This window comes from Corythoichthys intestinalis, chromosome 1 (genome assembly GCF_030265065.1).
Source record: "Corythoichthys intestinalis isolate RoL2023-P3 chromosome 1, ASM3026506v1, whole genome shotgun sequence".
Taxonomy (NCBI): Eukaryota; Metazoa; Chordata; class Actinopteri; order Syngnathiformes; family Syngnathidae; genus Corythoichthys; species Corythoichthys intestinalis.
In genome coordinates, this window is record NC_080395.1 from 8,807,866 (window position 1) to 8,828,802 (window position 20,937).

Consider the following 20,937-nt stretch of genomic DNA (forward strand, 5'->3'; position numbering starts at 1 on the left):
TTATTAATTTATTTTTTTAATCCGCGATGGACTAAGGGCGGAAAGTTTGAAGCGCAAAGAAGCGAGGGATCACTGTAATGAGTCCCTATGGGAGTGTCGCAACTCTTTCTACGTGGCTCTGGTTGTTTCAAGTGACTTTGATTGACCACCAATCAGGAACGAGAGCACATTAAAAGCTGGTATTCACTCTTAAAGGGAGCAAGTTTCTTTTCAGAGACAGGTCAGTAAGTGGAAAGCTATTTAAAAGTTGCCGTCTTTAACCCCTTTATATAGCAAGTGACGATTTTTAGTCATTTATTTATTTATTGATCTTTAACCCTGAGGCAAACTGACTATTTTTGGTCATTATTTTAATGGTGTCATCTTTTTCCTTGTTTCACCACCTGTACAAACCTTTGTTGATTCCTCTCACAACAAAATCCGCCGTGCGTCCGTCTGCGGCGCGGTCATTTTGTCCTATTTCGAGCATGTCGTTGGATGTAGAAACAAATGGCGAGTCAAATTATACGTCAGATGTCGAAAAGATCTTGTGTTGAAGCGATCGTATGTCAACGTACCACTGTATTTTCTTCCAAAAGACAGAAGAAAATCAAAAGGTATTGTTTTTATAATTTATTGTAAGCACTTTACCATAGTCGTCCAATTAAGTAAATTAATGCAATGCACAGAGTACTGGTATACACAACTCATATTTTTAAAACAGAGCTCTGAAAACAGTTACAATAAAGGAAAGAAGTCAGTAATGAACAACAATGTTTGATACTAACAATAAAAAGGTCCAGGCATTCTACAATGAAGCAGATTTCAAATTATTAGACATCTTCCCTGAAACTATTCAGATAAAATTTTGAAATTGGACAAACAACTACAAAAAGACGGGAAGCATCAAAGTATTTCAAAACGCTGACAATCAAGATGTAAAATTGTGACTAGCCGTAAGTAAATTAGGTGCGTCTTCTTGCGTGATTGTTGAAATCTTCCTTCCAGGTGTATCTTTTATCACAAACTGAGCAGGGAAAAGCATAGACTTCACGATCAGTTGACGAGACAGCTCCTACAGACATTGCGCCACGGCTTCCCGTAGGGGGCCGGCCAGGCAGAGCGTCGTGGAAGCTTTCACTGTGATGAACCCAAACAAACACTGTGTGCTAACGCCGAATTTAAGTGGAAACAGGATAAAGTTTTAATGGATACGAGTAGACAACAGTGTCTCAAGAGTGATTTGGTTGAGGATTCAAGGTAAATATCATATAAAATAGCACCATGCATGAAATTTGAAACGTTGTGAAAAAAATGGGGGAAAAATTGCTTAACTCTAGCTTGAAATATTTACATAAAATGAACAATAACTGCCCGTTTTTTTTTGCTTTTAACCAAGAATCTAGCCTGTTTTACGTTTAGAAATTCCCAGATTTACGCATTTATTTACAAGAATTTTAAACTTAAAAAGCTGTTTTGTGATGGCCGCCATGTTGTATCCATATACAGTAGCATAACTTTACAGTTTTTGGCCAAATGCCCATTTTTTGGCAAAAAAGTAGTAATTTAGACATTTCTGCTTTTACGGGTTTTATTTTATGTAACATTTCAATCTAAAAACGACGAGGGCCAGACAGCTGGTAAGATGTGGTGAGGCAATAGTAACGTCGGAATTCAACCCAAATAAGTTGTGATTGTACACAGAAAAAAATGCAAATTTCTCTTTTCTTGAGTAAAATTGATTCTGCATGCTTTCCTCGAGGATCAAGCTTCTGATGGGAAAATTGATTTATGAGCTGTTGAAAACATGTCAAAATTGCACTAAATAAAAATAATTAAGTTGCTATTTTGGGCAAAAGCTTACAGTGGGGAGAACAAGTAAACCCATTGGCAGTGTATCAAACACTTGTTCTCCCCACTGTATATGTTAAATAATGCTATTGATCTTGAAAATGTGATTATCTCTGCATTTGGTGATTTTTGTGCATCTATCGTAAAATTTGAGAACTTTAAAGCCATTTTAAGTTTTGTTATACTTGTATAAAAAAAATTATTAATCGGGATTTTATGAAACAAGGCAAGGCAAATTTATTTATATAGCACAATTCAACACAAGGCAATTCAAAGTGCTTTACATCACATGAAGATCATAAAAATCCCATTATAAATCAATAGAACGTAAAAACAGATAATCGAAATAGGAAATAAAATTATTAAAGATGTCCTGATCGATTGGCGTCCTGATCGATTGGGTCCAATCACGTCATTTTCAAAGTATCGGAATCGGCAAAAAAATATCGGACAAGCCTTTTTAAAATATATATATTTTTAAATTAAATCGTTTTCTGATTGTATTAACGTTACAGACCAAATGTCTTACACTCATCCAGAGTCTTTAGTTTTGGCTTAAAGTAGGGTTATCAAATTTATCGCGTTAAAGTATTTAACGCAATCAATGCATGCGCTGCACGACCCACTCACGCAACGTCGCGTTCGATCTGTAATAGCGCCGTTTTACCTATATATAGAGCTTAAAGGCAGCGTAAAATGAGTAGAGTGAATTTTGGCAGCCTTTAGAGCCTTTTTTTAATTGGCTAAAGCCTTACAATCCCTCTCTCAACAATTAGAAATATCGTGGGAAGCAATGTGGGGAAGAAAGGTAGTAGTTGATCTTTTTCTTAACACCCTATGTTATTTCCCAACGCAGAGAAGATATATCAATTGGTGCCACTTTGCACAGTCATGGTTGCACTTCCCATCATGCATTTGGGCAGAACAATTAAATAGCTACAGTATCATTTACTGAAAGCTCAACAAATACACTAGATGGCAGTATTTAGTCACAATATACAAAGTCACATTTATGCTTTTAGAATTACAAGTCTTTCTATCCGTGGATCCCTCTCACAGAAGAATGTTAATAATGTAAATGCCATCTTGAGGATTTATTGTCATAATAAACAAATACAGTACTTATGTACTGTATGTTGAATGTATATATTCTTCCGAGTTTTATTCATTTTTTTCTTAATGCATTGCCAAAATGTATATGATCGGGAAACATTATCGGGAATGATTGGAATTGAATCGGGAGCAAAAAAAAAAAAAAAAGCAATCGGATCGGGAAATATCAGATCGGCAGTTACTCAAACTAAAACGATCGGGATCGGATAGGGAGCAAAAAAACATGATCGGAACAACCCTAAAAATTTTTACATAAAAATCGCATTTGATCACGAATAGAATAAAAAATAAAATAAATACTACTACTGCTGCTAATAATTGAGATCAGCAATGGAGATAAGCACAAGAGGAATAGAAAGCAAATAGATTGACATATATAAACAGTTATGAATATGCAGTGGTAAACAAAAGCGTTTTTATCTCTGATTTAAAGGAGCTAACAGTTTGAGCATACTTCAGACCTTCAGATAACTTGTTCCAGAGGCGAGGATCATAATAACTAAATGCTGCCTCACCCTGCTTGATTCTTGGAACATACAGGAGACCGGTTCCAGACGACCTTAGGGGTCTAGATGTTTCATAGGAATCTAACAACAAATCAAGCATGTATTTTGGTCCAAGGCCATTAAGTGTTTTGTAGACCAGCAGTAGTTTTTTATAGTCTATCCTTTGACTCACTGGAAGCCAGTGTAAGGATTTCAAAACCGGTGTAATGTGGTCCAACTATTAGGTCCTATTAGGGGACGACTGAATTTTTTGTGTGTCGCTGATCATGGAGACACATAATATGCCTAAGGGAGGTGCTTGTTTTGGTTTTAGGTCGCTAGCGGCGTTGGTTTTGAAAATATTTGAATTTTAAGTTTTTGAAAATAGGCTCCATATGGATCGGCACCATGTTTCCCATCAACTGATAGCTCCAGTGTGTTTTTTTGCATGTTTGATTGAGTCTACTTTCCATTTGAACCCTTTACCACAAAATGTGCAGATATAGGGCTTTTCTCCAGTGTGTGATCTTGTGTGAATGTTTAAATGTGCCTTTGTAAAAAATCTTTTATCACAAAGTGAGCAGGCAAAATAATTCTCAGCAGTGTGTGTTTTAGTGTGACAGTTTAGTACAGCTTTCCGAGAGAATGTTTTATGGCAAACCGAGCAGGGAAATGGCTTTTCTCCTGTGTGTGTTTTAGTGTGACAGTTTAGTACGAATTTCCGAGAGAATCTTTTATGGCAAACTAAGCAGGGAAAAGGCTTCTCTCCAGTGTGTGTCATTGTGTGTTGGTTTAAACGTGCCTTCTCTGAGAATCTTTTACCACAAGATGTGCAGATAAAAGACTTTTCACCCGTGTGTGTACGCGTGTGTCTTGTTAACTCTTGCTTCGTAAAAAATCTTTTATCACAAAGCGTGCAGCCAAAAGGCTTCTCTCCACTGTGCGTTTTCATGTGTTGGGTTAATTCTCCCTTCTCGGTGAATCTTTTACCGCAACTTGTGCAGACAAAAGGCTTCTCTCCAGAGTGTGTTTTTGCATGTCTGTTGAAAGTTCTCTTCTGTGCGAATGTTTTACCACAAATTGAGCAGGTAAAAGGCTTCTCTCCAGTGTGCAATCTTGCGTGTATGTTTAAAGTTCTCTCCTGAGCGAATCTTTTACCACAAATCGAGCAGACAAAAGGCTTTTCTCCAGCGTGTGTATGCGAGTGTCTTGTTAAAAGTTTCTTTGTACAAAATCGTTTATCGCAAAGAGAGCATTCAAAAGGCTTCTCTCCGGTGTGTGTTGTTGAGTGTTCGTTCAAATATGCCTTGTCGGTGAATCTTTTACCACAAAGTGTGCAGCCAAATGGCCTCTCCCCGGTGTGCGTATGCATGTGTCTTTTTAAGTGATGTTTTTGAGAATATGTTTTATCACAAAGTGAGCAGGGAAAATGTTTCCTAACTGCTTTTGTGTTTCTTTTCAATGAGGACTTGTTGAAGGATTTTGAAGCATTTTGGTTTAAGTCATTATCCTCCTCATCAGTGAGAAAGTCAGAAGAGTGTGACGTTACGTCGTCACTGTCCGAGAGCGGCGCTAACAAACAGTCAGGTTGCGATTGTCCCTCTCTTTTTGTTGCCGAGTGTTGAAATGAGCCGTCGCTCGAAGGTTTCGCTGCTCCTCTCTTTTCGCTTGGACCTTCATCTTCTTCACTCTTCACACTGACTGTCATCGGAAACGTGGGGATTTCATCTTCCTGTTCTTCTTTAATGCTGGGTGTCTCTGGCTCCGCCTCCTGTTTGATGTACGGCATCTCCGACTCCTGTTTAACATAGAGGGGCTTGTGCTTCTCAGGGTAAAGATCTTTGACAGTGGCACCTCCGGGACACTTGATGGGAAAAAAAAAAAATCACATCATTTGCTAAAGTCGAGGTGTGTCAGTCTCCCGTCGTGAATTTTATGTTGCATGTCTAATTTTTCCTGAAACTAAGGCCTAGTTCAAACTGGCAGCCAATATCTGAGTTTTGTTTCTTGTAGTCTGAACAGTCTCGGGGTGCAGCTATCGAATATTTTAGTAATCGAGTAATCGACTGAAAATTCTATCGATTAATCGAGTAATCGGATAAAACAAATAAATTTTTAGGTGAAGAGCAATTATAAATATACATGAGAAAACGAGACATTTCATCTAATCTTGAACCATTTTCAGTCAATCAATGTCTTTATTCTCGATGTATATTGTTGAAAACAGCCAACAATTGCATCTCAGATGTAACTAGAATAATAAAAAAAAAAACACACAAATTCACTGCTTTCACTCAAAAAACCTTTAGACCTTATTTGAAAAAAAATATATATATATATATATACACCTAAAAATGCCTTTACGCTTGATAACACACATCACTTAAAAGTTTTCCCACGTGTTTCAATTGAATTTCTATTTGTGTCAAGCCATTTTTAAGTTCTAGTTAAGTTTTAAGTTAGTCTAAACTGTAAGTCCTGATAGGATTTTGAGTTTTTGCAGTGTTCAAAATAAATGTATGATACAGGCTGTATTGCAGCACATTAGGGACTAGTGCTACTTGGTGTTTTATCCAGCAATGACTACTGAGCTAAAATTGATAGTTAGCATTATTGAATTTTTATTTTACATCCTCATCACTCCACAACGCTATGTTATGTTAAAGCCTGTATGTAAGACACGTTAGCCACACATCGAAAGTGGTCATAATTAATAGAAACCTAGCCATCCGCAGGGCTAACGTTACGTGAGCTAGTCACAGTAACGTTAATCTTATTTATTAGCGCTTTAGCGCTCTTTATTAGCGCTTAGCGCTCTTTATTAGTGCTTAGCGCTCTACTGCTTTAAGATGGCGGCTGTTTACTAACACTGCCCAGACGCGGCCGAGTTTCTCATTGTACATCTAGTTCAACATACATGTGATCTATATGAGACGTCATCAGACGCTACCTGCTACCAACCATCGTGTGGGCTAGTATTTAGCAACGTCGGCGTCGTTTGTAGGGGCTGTCGGCTGCAGTAAGTTTTTTTTTTTTGCTTCTTCCTCTACGCACGTGACATCAGCGCGTCGTCCCGCATTAAAAGTAGTCCGAGCAAAACGTGATGATTAGAGCTGTTAAAATAAACGATTACTCGAGGCGAATAAAATTACTCGGATCAGTTTTTAAACTCGAGTTACTCGAGTTGCTCGAGTATTCGTTTCAGCTCTAGAACAGTCACAAAGTAAAGGAATCAGATTTTTGCGAGATTCATTCATAAGGGAGGTAGTTTCATTTCCAATACACACAATGTTTCTCAATCTGAACAGTAAAAGGTATTAGTTATGTCTAGAGCTGTCCCGACTAGTCGACATAGTCGACGTCATCGATGACGTAAATCCGTCGACGAGCACAACATCCCGTCGACGGTTAATGAAAGGTTAAAAAAAATATATGCGTGGAAAGTTCAGAATGTCGGACGCTTAGTATGCAAGCGGGGAAAGCGGCACAAAGCCAAAAAAAACGCACCAGAGTCCAAAACATTGACTTATTTTTAAAGAAACAAAGGAGGGTACACTGTTGTGTCCTGTCTCTTCAATGCCAAGCTTGGCTGCACGTCGGCCGCCAATGATAGACAGGAGATTGTAAGTCCATCTAACTAACTAATGACATGTTTTATTGAAGTTGCTAAGCCTGTCGCGATATGCAATGAGTCCATTTATCGCATAGTAAATAAAAATGAGGGCGGTCATTTTCACGTCTGCGTTTTATCGCTGCGCGCGCGTACATGCATACATTTGTGCGTGCGTGCTGATGGCATATGAGACTCCAGTTCTTTTCTCTCATCAACACGCTGTAGAATTAAAGTTCAGACATACAAAATAAGAAAACACATCTATATTAAACACTATATACGTTAGCATTGCTACATTGAGGTGAATGGGGAAAAAAGACGACCTACTTTAACCGGTGTTCTCTATAAAACAGGCAGCCTTCTCCAAAACTTGCAGTTAAAAGGTGACGCTTCAAACATGAAAAATCACTGGTTAACAGCATTTGCAAAAGGAAAAAAAAAAAATCTATTACTGACACCACATGCAATGACATAAAGTGGGGTTTTTTTGCGGAGTGTCAAGCTTAAATTAGCGGTTTAGCGAACGTACTTCCGGTGAACATTTCAAAATAAAAGCATGTCATGTTCGTCATATAAATAATGATTTCTCGAGTTTATCCAACATACTTCAGATTCTACACTAAGAATACCTTTAAAATGACACCCTTTATGAAAATTCTGATTGGCAATGAATAATTATTATAATACTATTATATATAGTACTACAGTATACTATAATATTAATGCTAGGTATTTTTAGAATTGTTTTGAATCATGTTGGAAAGGTGAAGTTAGTGTTCTGAATCTGTTTACATTCCATTCTTTTGCACAAGTTAATTCTATCAGCATTTGAACTCATTGTTTATTTGTGATTTATTATTGTTATTTATCTGTTTATTTGTACTTTAATAAAGAATTTAAGTGTTCCAAAATGTTTTTGTGAATTGATAAGCGGCAACAAAAATTTCATTGCTAAATTAGTAAAAAAAAATAATTTTTAATTATAAGATTAGTCGACTAATCGTAAAAATAGTCGGCTGACTAATCGGGAGAAAATTTGTCGTTTGGGACAGCCCTAGTTTTGTCAGACAAAATATCCCAACATTTAACTGTCTCCCTTTGGAAAATGATTCATTTAAAATCTTAATGGGGCCCCCAGAATCTAAACATTTAATCTCTTCATTAGTAAAAAAATTTTTTTGAGTAAATATACACATCTTTGATTAAAGAAAATGGGAAAAGTATCTCAATATTACAATCAGGGAGGATATATTGCAGAGAGCGCTGAGTGACATTCAAAAATGTTCTGTTAACCCCAGGTTACAGATAAGTCAGTATAAAGTAGTTCTTAGGTTACAGTTGATTCACAACATTAAATAATATCCAAACATAGCTAAGGTTACCATTTTTTTTTTTTTTATGAAAAACAAAACAAAACATGAAAGGTAAAACCAGTTACTTTGCCAAGTAACTAATTACTCTTTGATTCAGGTTACTAACTCAATTACTTTTTGGGAGAAGTAATTTGTAACTAATTACCGGTAATTACTTTTTAAAAGTAAAATTAACAACATTGGTCATAAAGATGCAGGCTGCAGAATGAAAAGTGACGAAAGCGGAGATTTTATCCTGCCAATTTATTGCCGAACACAATTTGCCTGCAATTATTGCTGATCACTTCTCAGAATTAGCAAAAGAACTGTTCCCTGACTCAAAGATTGCATCGGTAAGTTCATTTTATCAATTGAACTTTTTAATTTATAATTGGACACACTAACGCAGGGGTCCCCAACCTTTTTTTTCACGGACCGGTGTTCTGCCAAATTTTACAACCCATTAAAAATTGCAACAATATGGTTCTGTGCATGAGCGTAACGTTAAACATGGCCGCAAATGCAGCGATTCCAAAGTAAACACTACAAACTTTCTTTAAGGAAAGGAATATTAACTTATGCTTGATTATGGAAGGACATGTAGAAAAGTCCTCCTCAGATACATCCTGCCATGTTAGCTGCACACAACAACTGCTCACTGCTCTCTCACCATTACAGGCTTCGCCTTGTTGATAAGCATTAATTAAAAACCCTGCTTCACAAATTTACGATGTTGGAAATTGTAGCAAGGTTTTCAATGCTCTTGTAGCGATGTCAGTATATTCTGGAATGACTTTAATCCAGAACCTCGGTAGAGTTGTTGTCTCAAATGTACGTTTAAGGTCGCCGTCATTTGCGATCACTACAAGCTGGTCCTCCTGTTGCACAGACATGCTCGAATCAGTCTGTTTATTCACAAACGGGTCACGAATCCACTCCTTCGCAGTTCGTGGTTCTTCGAGGTTGTAGGCTCATCTTCTGGCTCTTCAGGTGCCCTTTTCGCCGTAAAAAATATCTCCAAAGATGTCTGTTTTCCAGTCATCTTCGCTCATGTAAGGGCTATTTATTTCCGGGAACAAATGTGCTGCGCCCGCGCCCTAGTATTATGTTATTACTGAGGACAAGCGCACATAGATGTATTATATACACAAAACAAGATGTACTGCTAGCAGTCCAATCAATAGATTTCTATGACGACATTCTAATCTATCCTGTGGAATTATATCTAGAGTAAACAGGGATATTGGTGTGTTAAACAGGGGCACAGGGTTAATTCGGCCAGAATGCGGTCGTTAATAAATTATTATATCTGTGCGGCCCGATAGCAAATGCACCACAGACCGGTACCGGTCCGCGGCCCGGCAAATGGGGACCCCTGCACTAACGAACTACCTTTAAGTCAAACTGAATTGCGAGCTGAAGTGCAGCCATCAAAATTATAACAAAAGTCACTGTTAAATTTTTGTAATCATGAAGTAGCTGAAGACATTGTTCTTTGATTGCACCAGGTTATATGTGACAATATTACCAATAAATTCATATTATTTTAAAAATTGCGTTTTATTTTTGTTTCATATTGCACGCTATATAAAACGTTGTAAGATTAGTCATCAATTTGTAAGGGCATACGTAACTATTTGTAAGATTGCCAACGGCCTCGGGTTGACAGGTATGCAGTCACAATCACTGATCACATCAATGCAAGTCTGATAGTGCATAAAAAGTAAAAACTAATGTCGTGATCTTACCCTCATTTTCTTTTGTTTTTTTAAGTTGCTCGTCGGGGCCTGGATTTCCTCTCTTCGTTTCCCACGTCTCTACTCTTTAGCTTGATGTTTTTAATTGCGTTGGCCTTTAAAACAAGTCGAAAATCGCGTTATACAATTAAATGTAATCACTCTAATGTTAACCAATATACAAATCGGAAGTGGCATAAAGCTAAAGCAATCGAAATGTGTTAACGTGTCTTGGCTAGCGAGCTAAGCTAAACAAAACGAAGTTATGTAAACCTGGGAAGCTTCACCATAAAGCCAAACGACTTCCACTAAGCTTTAAGATGAGACCTTTTAGTGGACCAATTTCTTACTTCGGTACTTACCCGATGAGAAAGCTTTGATGGAGGTCGTTTGGTGAGAAGGGAACACTACAGAACGGCAAGTTCCGGGATGGATATCTTTTTTTCCGCTCAGATTTCCCGTTGACGTCATCATCCGTCACCGGTCGTCCTTGTCTTTTGTTTTTTTTAACCTACATTTATATATATATATATATATATATATATATATATATATATATATATATATATATTAGGGCTGTCACACGATTAAAACTTTTAATCGAGTTAATTACAGCTTAAAAATTAATTAATCGTAATTAATCGCAATTCAAACCATCTATAAAATATGCCATATTATTCTGTAAATTATTGTTGGAATGAAACGATAAGACACAAGACGGATATATACATTCAACATACGGTACATAATTATTGTATTTGTTTACTATAACAATAAATCAACAAGATGGCATTAACATTCTCTTAAAGCGATCCATGGATAGAAAAACTTGTAGTTCTTAAAAGATAAATGTTAGTACAAGTTATTGAAATGTATATTAAAACCCCTCTTAATGTTTTCATTTTATTAAAATTTGTAAAATTTTCAATCAAAAAATAAACTAGTAGCTCGCCATTGTTGATGTCATTACACCATGCTCACTCCCCAAACCCATAAAATCATTTGGACTCAAGCATTTTTTAAAACCAATTCAAAACCTAGTAAGATAATATCTAAGTGAATTTGTGTTCAAATGTCATCCAGATTTCTAATTTACTACTAATAATTTTGCATTTTGACTGTTGATTTTCACTTTGGTAAATGAAGTTAAACTCATTTCATTTTACACTGTTCCTTTTTTTGTTTTCATGTTTATTCTCATTTTATTTTCGTAACCTTGCATCACATACTATTTTCATGGCGTAAAATGACGCAATTAAAAAAATATGTATATCTACGCCGTTCACTCTATCTGTTGGTCTGTTATACCTCCTCATACCAAGTGCCAGTCAACCTTCCACTGAGCAAGCTGATTTCGCTTCCCGTTTGATAGAGGGCTAGCATTTGAAAGAAACTGAATAAAGCCTATAAATTCAGGGCTAGTCAAAAATGCCCCTTTGCCTAGATTTAGTCAGCGTACAAAATAGGGCTCTGCGTTTCTTAACCTTCACTTAACCCTTGAAACATACTTACCGAACCCCTAGGGTTCGATCGAACCCCAGTTGAGAACTACTAATTTGTTGTAAGCACGATATCATAGTCGTCCAATTAAGTAAATGAATGCAATGCAAAGAGTACTGGTTTATACAACCCATATTTATAGAGCAGGGCCCAAAAAATAGTTTACAAAAAGGAAGTCAGTCAGTCGGTATTGATCAACAATATTTGATAGTAATAATAAAACGGTCCAGTCCTTCTACAATGAAGCAAATTTCAAATTATTACAAAGCACATGACAAACACAGAGATCTTACCTGAAACTAGTCAGATAAAGTTTGGAAATTGAACAAACAACAAAAATAAGGGAAGCATCAAAGCACAGTGGTACTTCTACATACGAAGTTAATTCGTTCCAGGACCTTGTTAGTAAGTCAAAATGGTCGTACAGGGCCCCCAATAATATTGGCACCCCTGGTTAAGATGTGTTTTTTAGCTTTTAATAGTTTCTTTTTTTATTCAAATAATATGGGACCTTAATGGAAAAAAAAGAAAAATCCAACCTTCAATACAAGTGCATTTATTCAGTGGGGGAAAAAATCCCATATAAAGATATGATTATTTGACATCAAATAATGTGTGTCACAATTATTAGCACCCCTGGTGTTAATACTTTGTACAACCCCCCCTTGCCAACAAAATAAGGTCTGGGGACTGAGATGGCCATGGGAGGAGCTTGATTTTGTGTCTGGTGAACCATTTCTGTGTAGATTTGGCCATATGTTTAGGGTCATTGTCTTGCTGAAAGACCCAGTGACGACCCATCTTCAGCTTTCGGGCAGAAGGCAACAGATTTTGATTTAAAATGTCCTGGTATTTCAAAGCATTCATGATGCCATGCACCCTAACAAGGTTCCCAGGGCCTTTGGAAGCAAAACAGCCCCACAGCATCACTGACCAACCCCAATACTTCACAGTGGGTATGAGGTGCTTTTCAGCAGCCTTCAACTGGGACTGTGTGCTTTGGTCAGATGAGATCAAGATTGAGCTTTTTGGAACCAAACACTCTAAGTGGGTCTGGCGTGCCACGGAAGATGCGCATGCTGAAAAGCACCTCGTAATTATGGAGGACACTGTATATCGAGCAGGATTTTCTCATAGGAATACATTATGATACCATTAATTTGTTCCACAGCCTGAAAACCTACTCTAAAACCTTGATAAATGCTGCTGGCACTATTGGAAATAGCACGTACACAGGCTTAACAAATACATTTTGGTTAAAAATTGGAATAATAATAATAATACCTGTAATAATGTAACAAATCAGGTTCTAATGCGGCAATGTATTTTTGCGTGGTGTACCTGACCGCAGAAAGAATATTTACTTTCACTTCAGTTGTTCAGCTGTGCGGACAGTAAGCATGTTGTGTTTCACAAGTTCTGAAATAAATGATTAAAAACCTGACGAGGCTAGCGATTTCTTACAATAATAATATTACAATAATAATAACGTAACTCATAAAGACTTGTGAACGGAGGAGGACCGCCGAAATTACCATCTACGGTCGTATAGTTGAGCCAGTTCAAGGATGCGGAAAATATGCAACTATTTTTTTTTATCACTTTCATCTTCATTTCAATGGTAAGCCTCACCTTTTTATTTTTTCACCACCTGCACTAACATTGTTGGAAACCATGTTGATTTCTCTCACAAGAAAATCCGCCTTGCATTTGTCTTGCGGGAAAATACAGAAACTGCAGCGCTGTCATTAATCACCGTATTTCGAGCATGTCGTTGGACTTAAAACAAATGGCGAGTCAAATTTTACGTCGGATGTCGAAAAGATCGTATGTCGAGGTACCACTGTATTGTCGACAATCAAAAAATAAAATTGTGAAAAGCAGTGAGTCGTAAGTAAATTAGGTGTGTGTTCTTGCGTGCTTGTTTAATTCCCCCTTTACGGTGAATCTTTTACCACAAACTGAGCAAGGAAAAGGCTTCTCTCCAGTGTGTCTTTTTGCATGCCTGATTAAGTCTACTTTCCATTTGAATCCTTTACCACAAAGTGTGCAGAGAAAAGGCTTTTCCCCGGTGTGTGTATGCGTGTGTGTCGTTAAATGATTCTTCGTACAAAATCTTTTATCGCAAAGAGAGCAGACAAAAGGTTTCTCTCCCGTGTGTGTTCTTGTGTGTATCTTTAAATTTCCCTTCAGGGCGAATCCTTTACCACAAAATGTGCAGAGGAAAGGCTTTTCTCCAGTGTGTGTACGCCTATGCCTTTCTAAATCGGTCTTGACACAAAATCTTTTATCGCAAAGAAAGCAAGCAAAAGGCTTCTCTCCATTGTGTGTTCTTGTGTGAATGTTTAAATCTGCCTTTGTGAAGTATCTTTTATCACAAACTGAGCAGGCAAAATGCTTCTCTCCAGTGTGTGTTTTTGTGTGACAGTTTAGGATTTCTTTCCGAGAGAATCTTTGATGGCAAACCGAGCAAGGAAATGGCTTTTCCCCAGTGTGTTTAATTGTGTGTTTGTTTAAATTTCCCTTGTCAGCGAACAGTTTACCACAATATGTGCAGACAAAAGGCTTCTCTCCAGTATGTGTTCTTGTGTGATTGCTTAAATCTCTTTTATCGAGGAATCTTTTACCACAACTTGTGCAGAGATAAGGCTTTTCTCCAGTGTGTGTATGTGTGTGTCTTGTTAACTGATGCTTCGCACAAAATCTTTTATCGCAAAGCGTGCAGGCAAAAGGCTTCTCTCCGCTGTGTGTTCTCATGTGTTGGATTAATCCTCCCTTCTGGGTGAATCTTTTATCGCAACATGTGCAGACAAAAGGCTTTTCTCCAGCGTGTGTACGCGTGTGTCTTGTTAAGAGTTTCTTTGTACAAAATCGTTTAGCGCAAAGTGAGCAGCCAAAAGGCTTCTCTCTGGTGTGTGTTGTTGAGTGTTCGTTTAAATATGCCTTGTCGGTGAATCTTTTACCACACAGTGTGCAGCCAAAAGGTCTCTCCCCGGTGTGCGTACGCATGTGTCTTTTTAAGTGATGTTTCCAAGAATATGTTTTATCACAAAATGAGCAGGGGAAATGTTTCCCAACTGCTTTTGTGTCTCTTTTCAATGATGACTTGTTTAAGGATTTTGAAGCATTTTGGTCAAAGTCATTATCTTCCTCATCAGTGTGAAATTCAGAAGAGTGTGACGTCACGTCGTCGCTGTCCAAGGGCGAAGCTAACAGGCCGTCCGACTGCGATCGTCTCTCTCCTTTTGTTGAAAGGTGCTGAAAAGAGCTGTCGCTCGAATGTTTCGCTGCTCCGCTCTCTTCGCTTGGAACTTCATCTATTTCACGCTTCACACTGACGGTCACTGGAAACTTGGGGATTTCATTGTCCTGTTTTTCTTCTTTAATGCTGGGGGTCTCTGGCCCTGCCTCCTGTTTGATGTACGGCATCTCCAACTCCTGTTTTACGTGGAGGGGCTAGTGCTTCTCAGGGTTAAGTTCTTCGACAGTGACGTCCGCGAGACACTGGATGAAAAAAAAAAAACACATGATTTGCTCAGTGTTGTTTCGTCAACGATGACGATAACAAAAATATTTCGTCAACGAGCAATTTTTTCATGACGATGACGTCACGATGACGCGCTAAAAATGTATACTCGGGAGACTAAAACACGACGAGATGGAGTCCAGTTGTCGTCTGGCGAAACGAGAAGGAGAAGAAAATTCGGCTTAGTTTCCGAAGTTCACAATATGTGATATTTTCTTGATCTCTTGATCTTTTTTTTTTCCTAGGGTAGGTGAATACAGACCTGAGAAACTGGGTGCAGGGGGACTGGAAGTATGCCTCACATTGACTATAAATGTGACCATCGATTGCTGATTTCCCTAATGAAAAAGCCCTCTTTTTTTTTTTTTTTTTTTTTTTAAATAATTCAGGATAATCAAGGGCAGGCAGGACGCAAACTTTGCAAATAGGTCTTTGTTCTGGTTCTTCTTGGGAAAAAATGCTAAATACATCTAATTTGTCATGATGTGAAACAATTTCGCCGCGGCACGCTGTACGACTCCGATGCAGCCCACCACCACCACAACTTCTAAAAATCCTTGGGGAAACACTGTATGAGCTACGATAGCATGCTAACAATAGGTAGCCGCGAAAACGAGCTAACAGCTACAAAGCTACGAGTATCAACGATTGGCAGAAACGAACACAAAACCACATTTTTCATGACTATTCCTCCACTTAGGCTTGTGGGGAATGCGCACAAACTATGTGCAGCGCTTACTAATCACACTAAATGTATACTCACATCATCATTGACTTCTGCACCGCTTGTAAGAGCCGACTAAGGAACCCGGAAATGTAAAACCGGAAGTAAGCATGGGTGCACCGTTTCCAAAATAAAAGCGCGACTCTACATAGAAAATAAATGCAGTAAACGGCAAAATTAGGAAACAATTTGAAGAATTCTAAACATATATTGCCTCAATTCTTCGTGGCATAGATTCAACAAGGTGTTGGAAGCATTCCTCAGAGAGTTTGGTCCATATTGACATGATGGCATCACACAGTTGGTGCAGATTTGTCGGCTGCACATCCATGATGCAAATCTCCCGTTCCACCACATCCCAAAGATGCTCTATTGGATTGAGATCTGGTGACTGTGGAGGCCATTTGAGTACAGTGAACTCATTGTCATGTTCAAGAAACAAGTCTGAGATGATTCCAGCTTTATGACATGGCGCATTATCCTGCTGAAAGTACCCATCAGAAGTTGGGTACATTGTGCTCATAAAGGGATGGACACGGTCAGCAACAATACTCAGGTAGGCTGTGGCGTTCCAACGATGCTCAATTGATACCAATGGGCACAAAGAGTGCCAAGAAAATATTCCCCACACCATTACACCACCACCACCAGCCTGAACCGTTGATACAAGGCAGGATGGATCCATGCTTTCATGTTGTTGACGTTAAATTCTGACCCTACCATCCGAATGTCGCAGCAGAAATCGAGACTCATCAGACCAGGCAACATTTTTCCAATCTTCTATTGTCCAATTTCAATGAGCTTGTGCAAATTGTATCCTCAGTTTCCTGTTCTTAGCTGAAAGTAGTGGCACCCGGCGTGGTCTTCTGCTGCTGTAGCCCATCTGCCTCAAAGTTCGACGTACTGTACGTTCAGAGATGCTCTTTTGCCTACCTTGGTTTTGACGGGTGGTTATTTGAGTCACTGTTGCCTTTCTATCAGCTCCAGACAGTCTGGCCATTCCCCTCTGACGTTTGGCATCAACAAGGCATTTCCACACTCAGAACCGCCGCTCACTGGATATTTTTTCTTTTTCGGACCATTCTCTGTAAACCCTAGAGATGGTTGTGCGTGAAAATCCCAGTAGATCAGCAGTTTCTGAAATACTCAGACCAGCCCTTCTGGCACCAACAACCATGCCACGTTCAAAGTCACTCAAATCACCTTTCTTCCCCATACTGATGCTCGGTTTGAACTGCAGGAGATTGTCTTAAACCATGTCTACATGCCTAAATGCACTGAGTTGACGCCATGTGATTGGCTGATTAGAATTGAAGTGTTAACGAGCAGTTGGACAGGTGTACCTAATAAAGTGGCCGGTGAGTGCATATACACACATATATATATATATATATATATATATATATATATATATATATATATATATATATATATACAGGTATATATATGGCGGGAAACACCCAGGTGACTTGAAGTTCCGTTCTCAGACCCCGTTTGGCCAAATTTCAAAATTGTCCTATATGCATTTGTGATAAATCATTGGAAAGCTTAACATCTCAATTTTCTGGAGGAACAAAAATTTTGAACAGGATGGCATTTTTTTTGTTTGTTTGTTTAAATGTTTTTTTAACAGCAAAACCCTAATTGGAGGCGAGAGCAGAATTAAAGACGCCACGATTTTAACGAGATATTATCGTGTACTTACTTTGTTTCGATCCAAAAACTCCATGTAGCATGTATCACCGAGTGTCAAGACACAGCTGCGAATGGCCGTAGCCGGATTTTGGGAGGATTTTATGGGTGAAACATGGTCACATGTGATGCAGAAATTGCAGACAACAAGGAGTGGTTGAGATTTTCTTTTTCATATAGTTACCCTTTTGAACGTTATTTTTCAATGTTTTTTGTTTGGATCGATTATTTATCTAACATATCGGGGAAAATGCGACAAAAAAAAAACAATTAAGCGATACTTATGAGGTAGATATCCGTGACTTTTTTACAGACGCCAAATTTTTCATTGTGACGTATTTCGTTTAAAATTTAAAAATATGCGAGTGAAAAAATTTTGTAAGTCGTTTTTTTTTTTTCAAACTAAATATTAGACATCAATTAATGATTCTAAGCTAAAAATGAGACTTTTTGAATAATAAATATGATTACTTACCTTCTTTTTATGGCTAGGTTGAAACAAAAGCGGTTGCTTGATGTCTGTAAACGGGGGTTTTCAGGGTAAAACGGACAAATTAAAAATAGTTCGGAGGCTTAGTGCGCCAGGAATCTGCTATGGCAGCATATAGACATATTGTTCTATCAAACACAACAGTTCTTTTGGCTTAAAATACAGCACTTTAAAGAGGGGTGCAAGAGCAGAAACTGATTTTCAGCCTTGTCTGTGTTTTCCGCCATATACATAATATGAAATAATGTAATAAGTAGAAATGTAAATTTTGAGACAGCGAATGATTCATTCAGTACAATTTAACCGAGTAAAACGCTCATTAATTAAAGACTCCACCTGCCCTTTAAAAGGGCATCCAAAAACACGCGTACAGTGATCCCCTGCTACTTCGCTCTTGAAACCTCGCGCCCTCAGTCCATCGCGGATTTTTTTTCAATTTAAAAAAAAAAACAACAAAAAAACAGATGAGCTGTCACGAGCCGATCGCATAGTCTCAAGGCCCAGTTATGCTTCCGCGTCAGACCTACGCTGTCAAAGAAGACCCGATTTACGACCTTCCGTCGTAGCCTCTCTGGCTCCTTTTTTTTCTGACTGTGCGTCGCATCAACGCGGGTGACGTAGTGAAAATGGACTATGATTGGTCCGCTCAGACTGTTGTTTCCGGTTCAGCGCGAAATCACCGCCATTGACAAACATTATTTTTCTACACACAAAAATGGACTATGCCGATGAGACTATCAACAAAGAGCAAGTACGACAACTTCTATAATGTCTCGTCAAGACATTATGAAGATTGCCAAATGGCAAGCAATTCGTGGGAGGAGATTGCTAAAAATACCGAGCTGGAGGTCAGCCAGGGATTGAAAAAAAAAAAAAAAATGGAAGAACCACCGAGACAAGTACAGTATGTGTGTGTTCGGAATCGAATGGCCACACGAAGCGGTGACCCAGTCGGTCAAACACTGCCATTTTTTTTCACTTTATGTCGTATTTTTGGTTCATGCACTTCATCATTTATTGTGTACATACAGTATGTTTGCTGTGAATCTGTGACTTATTTACGTGTCACACTTCAAGTATATGAAGAATAAAGCACAGGTTTGGTGTCAAAACAGTTGGTTTGATGTTTAATTTTCAACAACAGACAGTTCACACTCGATACATCATCACTGGTTGAGAGTGCCTCTGTGCTTTTATGATAACGTCATCATCAAGGCTTCCAACGCAGTTTGGGAAGTTCCATAGCGCCAGAGATCTGCTATGGCTTACCACTGGCTGGATGTAGGACACGGCAAACAAATCGGGCCGGAGGGCTTTGCAGACATCGGACACAACACTGTACGCAGTGCTAGACGCCAGTTTGAAGCTAGCCGCCACAGCTCACTGGTTTCCACCCGAGGCAAGAACTCTCTGTGCGGCATCAAAAGTCGGACAGACCGCTTCGAAAGCATCTTCTGCATCGCCTGCGCTTCAACATTTGTATGATCAACATTTACTCAATGTTAATGAGCTGAAGATCCACATTCAAGCGTTCCATCTTGCATTGTTTATTTTTTCTCTCCGTTAAACTAGAGGAAGTCAACTAGTATGCCCCAAAATCGTACAAACATAACGCCACACCCCTCTAGTGGCTTTGCGGTGAATTACAGAGCAACGTGTTCCCTCACCGCAGATGCTCATTGACGCCGAAGTCACTTCGCCGTCACCGCAATGCAGGAGCATAACTCAGGCTTCACTCTCGCTCCCTCCTTCTCCAGGCAGTGAGTGCGCTGGAGTTGCTTATTAAAGTTAACAATGATTGACAGAGGTTTAACTTGTTAAACAGTTGCTGTGGCAAATCATTGTAAGTGAGCAGCCTAAGCGCATTTGAGTGGACTCACTCAATGAAGCATTTAATAAAGCCAAGGATTTTTCTGATTTATTCTTGTTTAAAAATAATTTGGTGGGACAGTAACATGTTTAAAACTTATACATGGAAGGCAAATAAGTATTAAGTCAACCACTAGCTGTGCGAGTTCTCCCACTTGAAAATATTAGAGGCCTGTAATTGTCAACATGGTTAAACCTCAACCATGAGAGACAGAATGTGGAAAAAAAAAAAAACAGAAAATCACATTGTTTGATTTTTAAATAATTTAATTGCAAATCATGGTGGAAAATAAGTATTTGGTCAATACCAAAAGTTCATCTCAATACTTTGTTATGTACCCTTTGTTGGCAATAACGGAGGCCAAACTTTTTCTGTAACTCTTCAGAAGCTTTTCACACACTGTTGCTGGTATTTTGGCCCATTCCTCCATGCAGATTTCCTCTAGAGCAGTGATATTTTGGGGCTGTCGTTGGGCAACACGGACTTTCAACTCCCTCCGCAGATTTTCTATGGGGTTGAGACCTGGAGACTGGCTAGGCCACTCCAGGACCTTGAAATGCTTCTTACAAAGCCACTCCTTTGTTGCCCTGGCTGTGTGTTTGGGATCATTGTCATGCTAAAAGACCCAGCCACGTCTCATCTTCAATGCCCTTGCTGATGGAAGGAGATTTTCACTCAAAATCTCTCGATACATGGCCCCATTCATTCTTTCCTTTACACAGATCAGTTGTCCTGGTCCCTTTGTAGAAAAACAGCCCCAAAGCATGATGTCTCCACCCCCATGCTTCACAGTGGGTATGGTGCAATTCAGTATTCTTTTTCTTCCAAGCAAGAGAACCTGTGTTTCTGCCAAAATGTTCTACTTTGGTTTCATCTGACCATAACACATTCTCCCAGTCCGGGCCAGGACGTGTACTTTCTTCAGCAGGGGGACACGTCTGGCAGTGCAGGATTTGAGTCCCTGGCGGCGCATTGTGTTACTGATAGTAGCCTTTGTTATTGTGGT

The 20,937-nt window shown here is 38.8% G+C and overlaps 2 protein-coding genes across 4 annotated transcripts; both read right to left on the reverse strand.

The window, feature by feature from the left end:
- Positions 1–608: 608 nt before the first annotated feature.
- On the reverse strand, positions 609–10,595 carry LOC130931005 (gastrula zinc finger protein XlCGF26.1-like). 3 transcript variants are annotated; one of them, XM_057859461.1, is made up of 3 exons: positions 10,492–10,595; positions 10,142–10,245; positions 610–5,292 (listed from the first exon to the last, which is right to left on the reverse strand). In XM_057859461.1, exons 2-3 carry the CDS (start codon positions 10,145–10,147, stop codon positions 3,847–3,849), a joined length of 1,452 nt encoding a protein of 483 aa, XP_057715444.1. In that variant the 5' UTR covers positions 10,148–10,245; positions 10,492–10,595; the 3' UTR covers positions 610–3,846. The 3 variants fall into 3 exon arrangements, with proteins under 3 accessions (XP_057715529.1, XP_057715612.1, XP_057715444.1); XM_057859546.1 differs by lacking the exon at positions 10,142–10,245 and having other exon boundaries at positions 609–5,292; positions 10,492–10,572; XM_057859629.1 differs by lacking the exons at positions 10,142–10,245; positions 10,492–10,595 and adding an exon at positions 7,369–8,425 and having other exon boundaries at positions 609–5,292.
- Positions 10,596–11,810: 1,215 nt separating this feature from the next.
- LOC130930891 (gastrula zinc finger protein XlCGF57.1-like) lies at positions 11,811–15,968 on the reverse strand. The gene is made up of 2 exons (XM_057859211.1): positions 15,919–15,968; positions 11,811–15,133 (listed from the first exon to the last, which is right to left on the reverse strand). Exon 2 carries the CDS (start codon positions 15,056–15,058, stop codon positions 13,529–13,531), a length of 1,530 nt encoding a protein of 509 aa, XP_057715194.1. The 5' UTR covers positions 15,059–15,133; positions 15,919–15,968; the 3' UTR covers positions 11,811–13,528.
- Between the last annotated feature and the right edge of the window lie 4,969 nt (positions 15,969–20,937).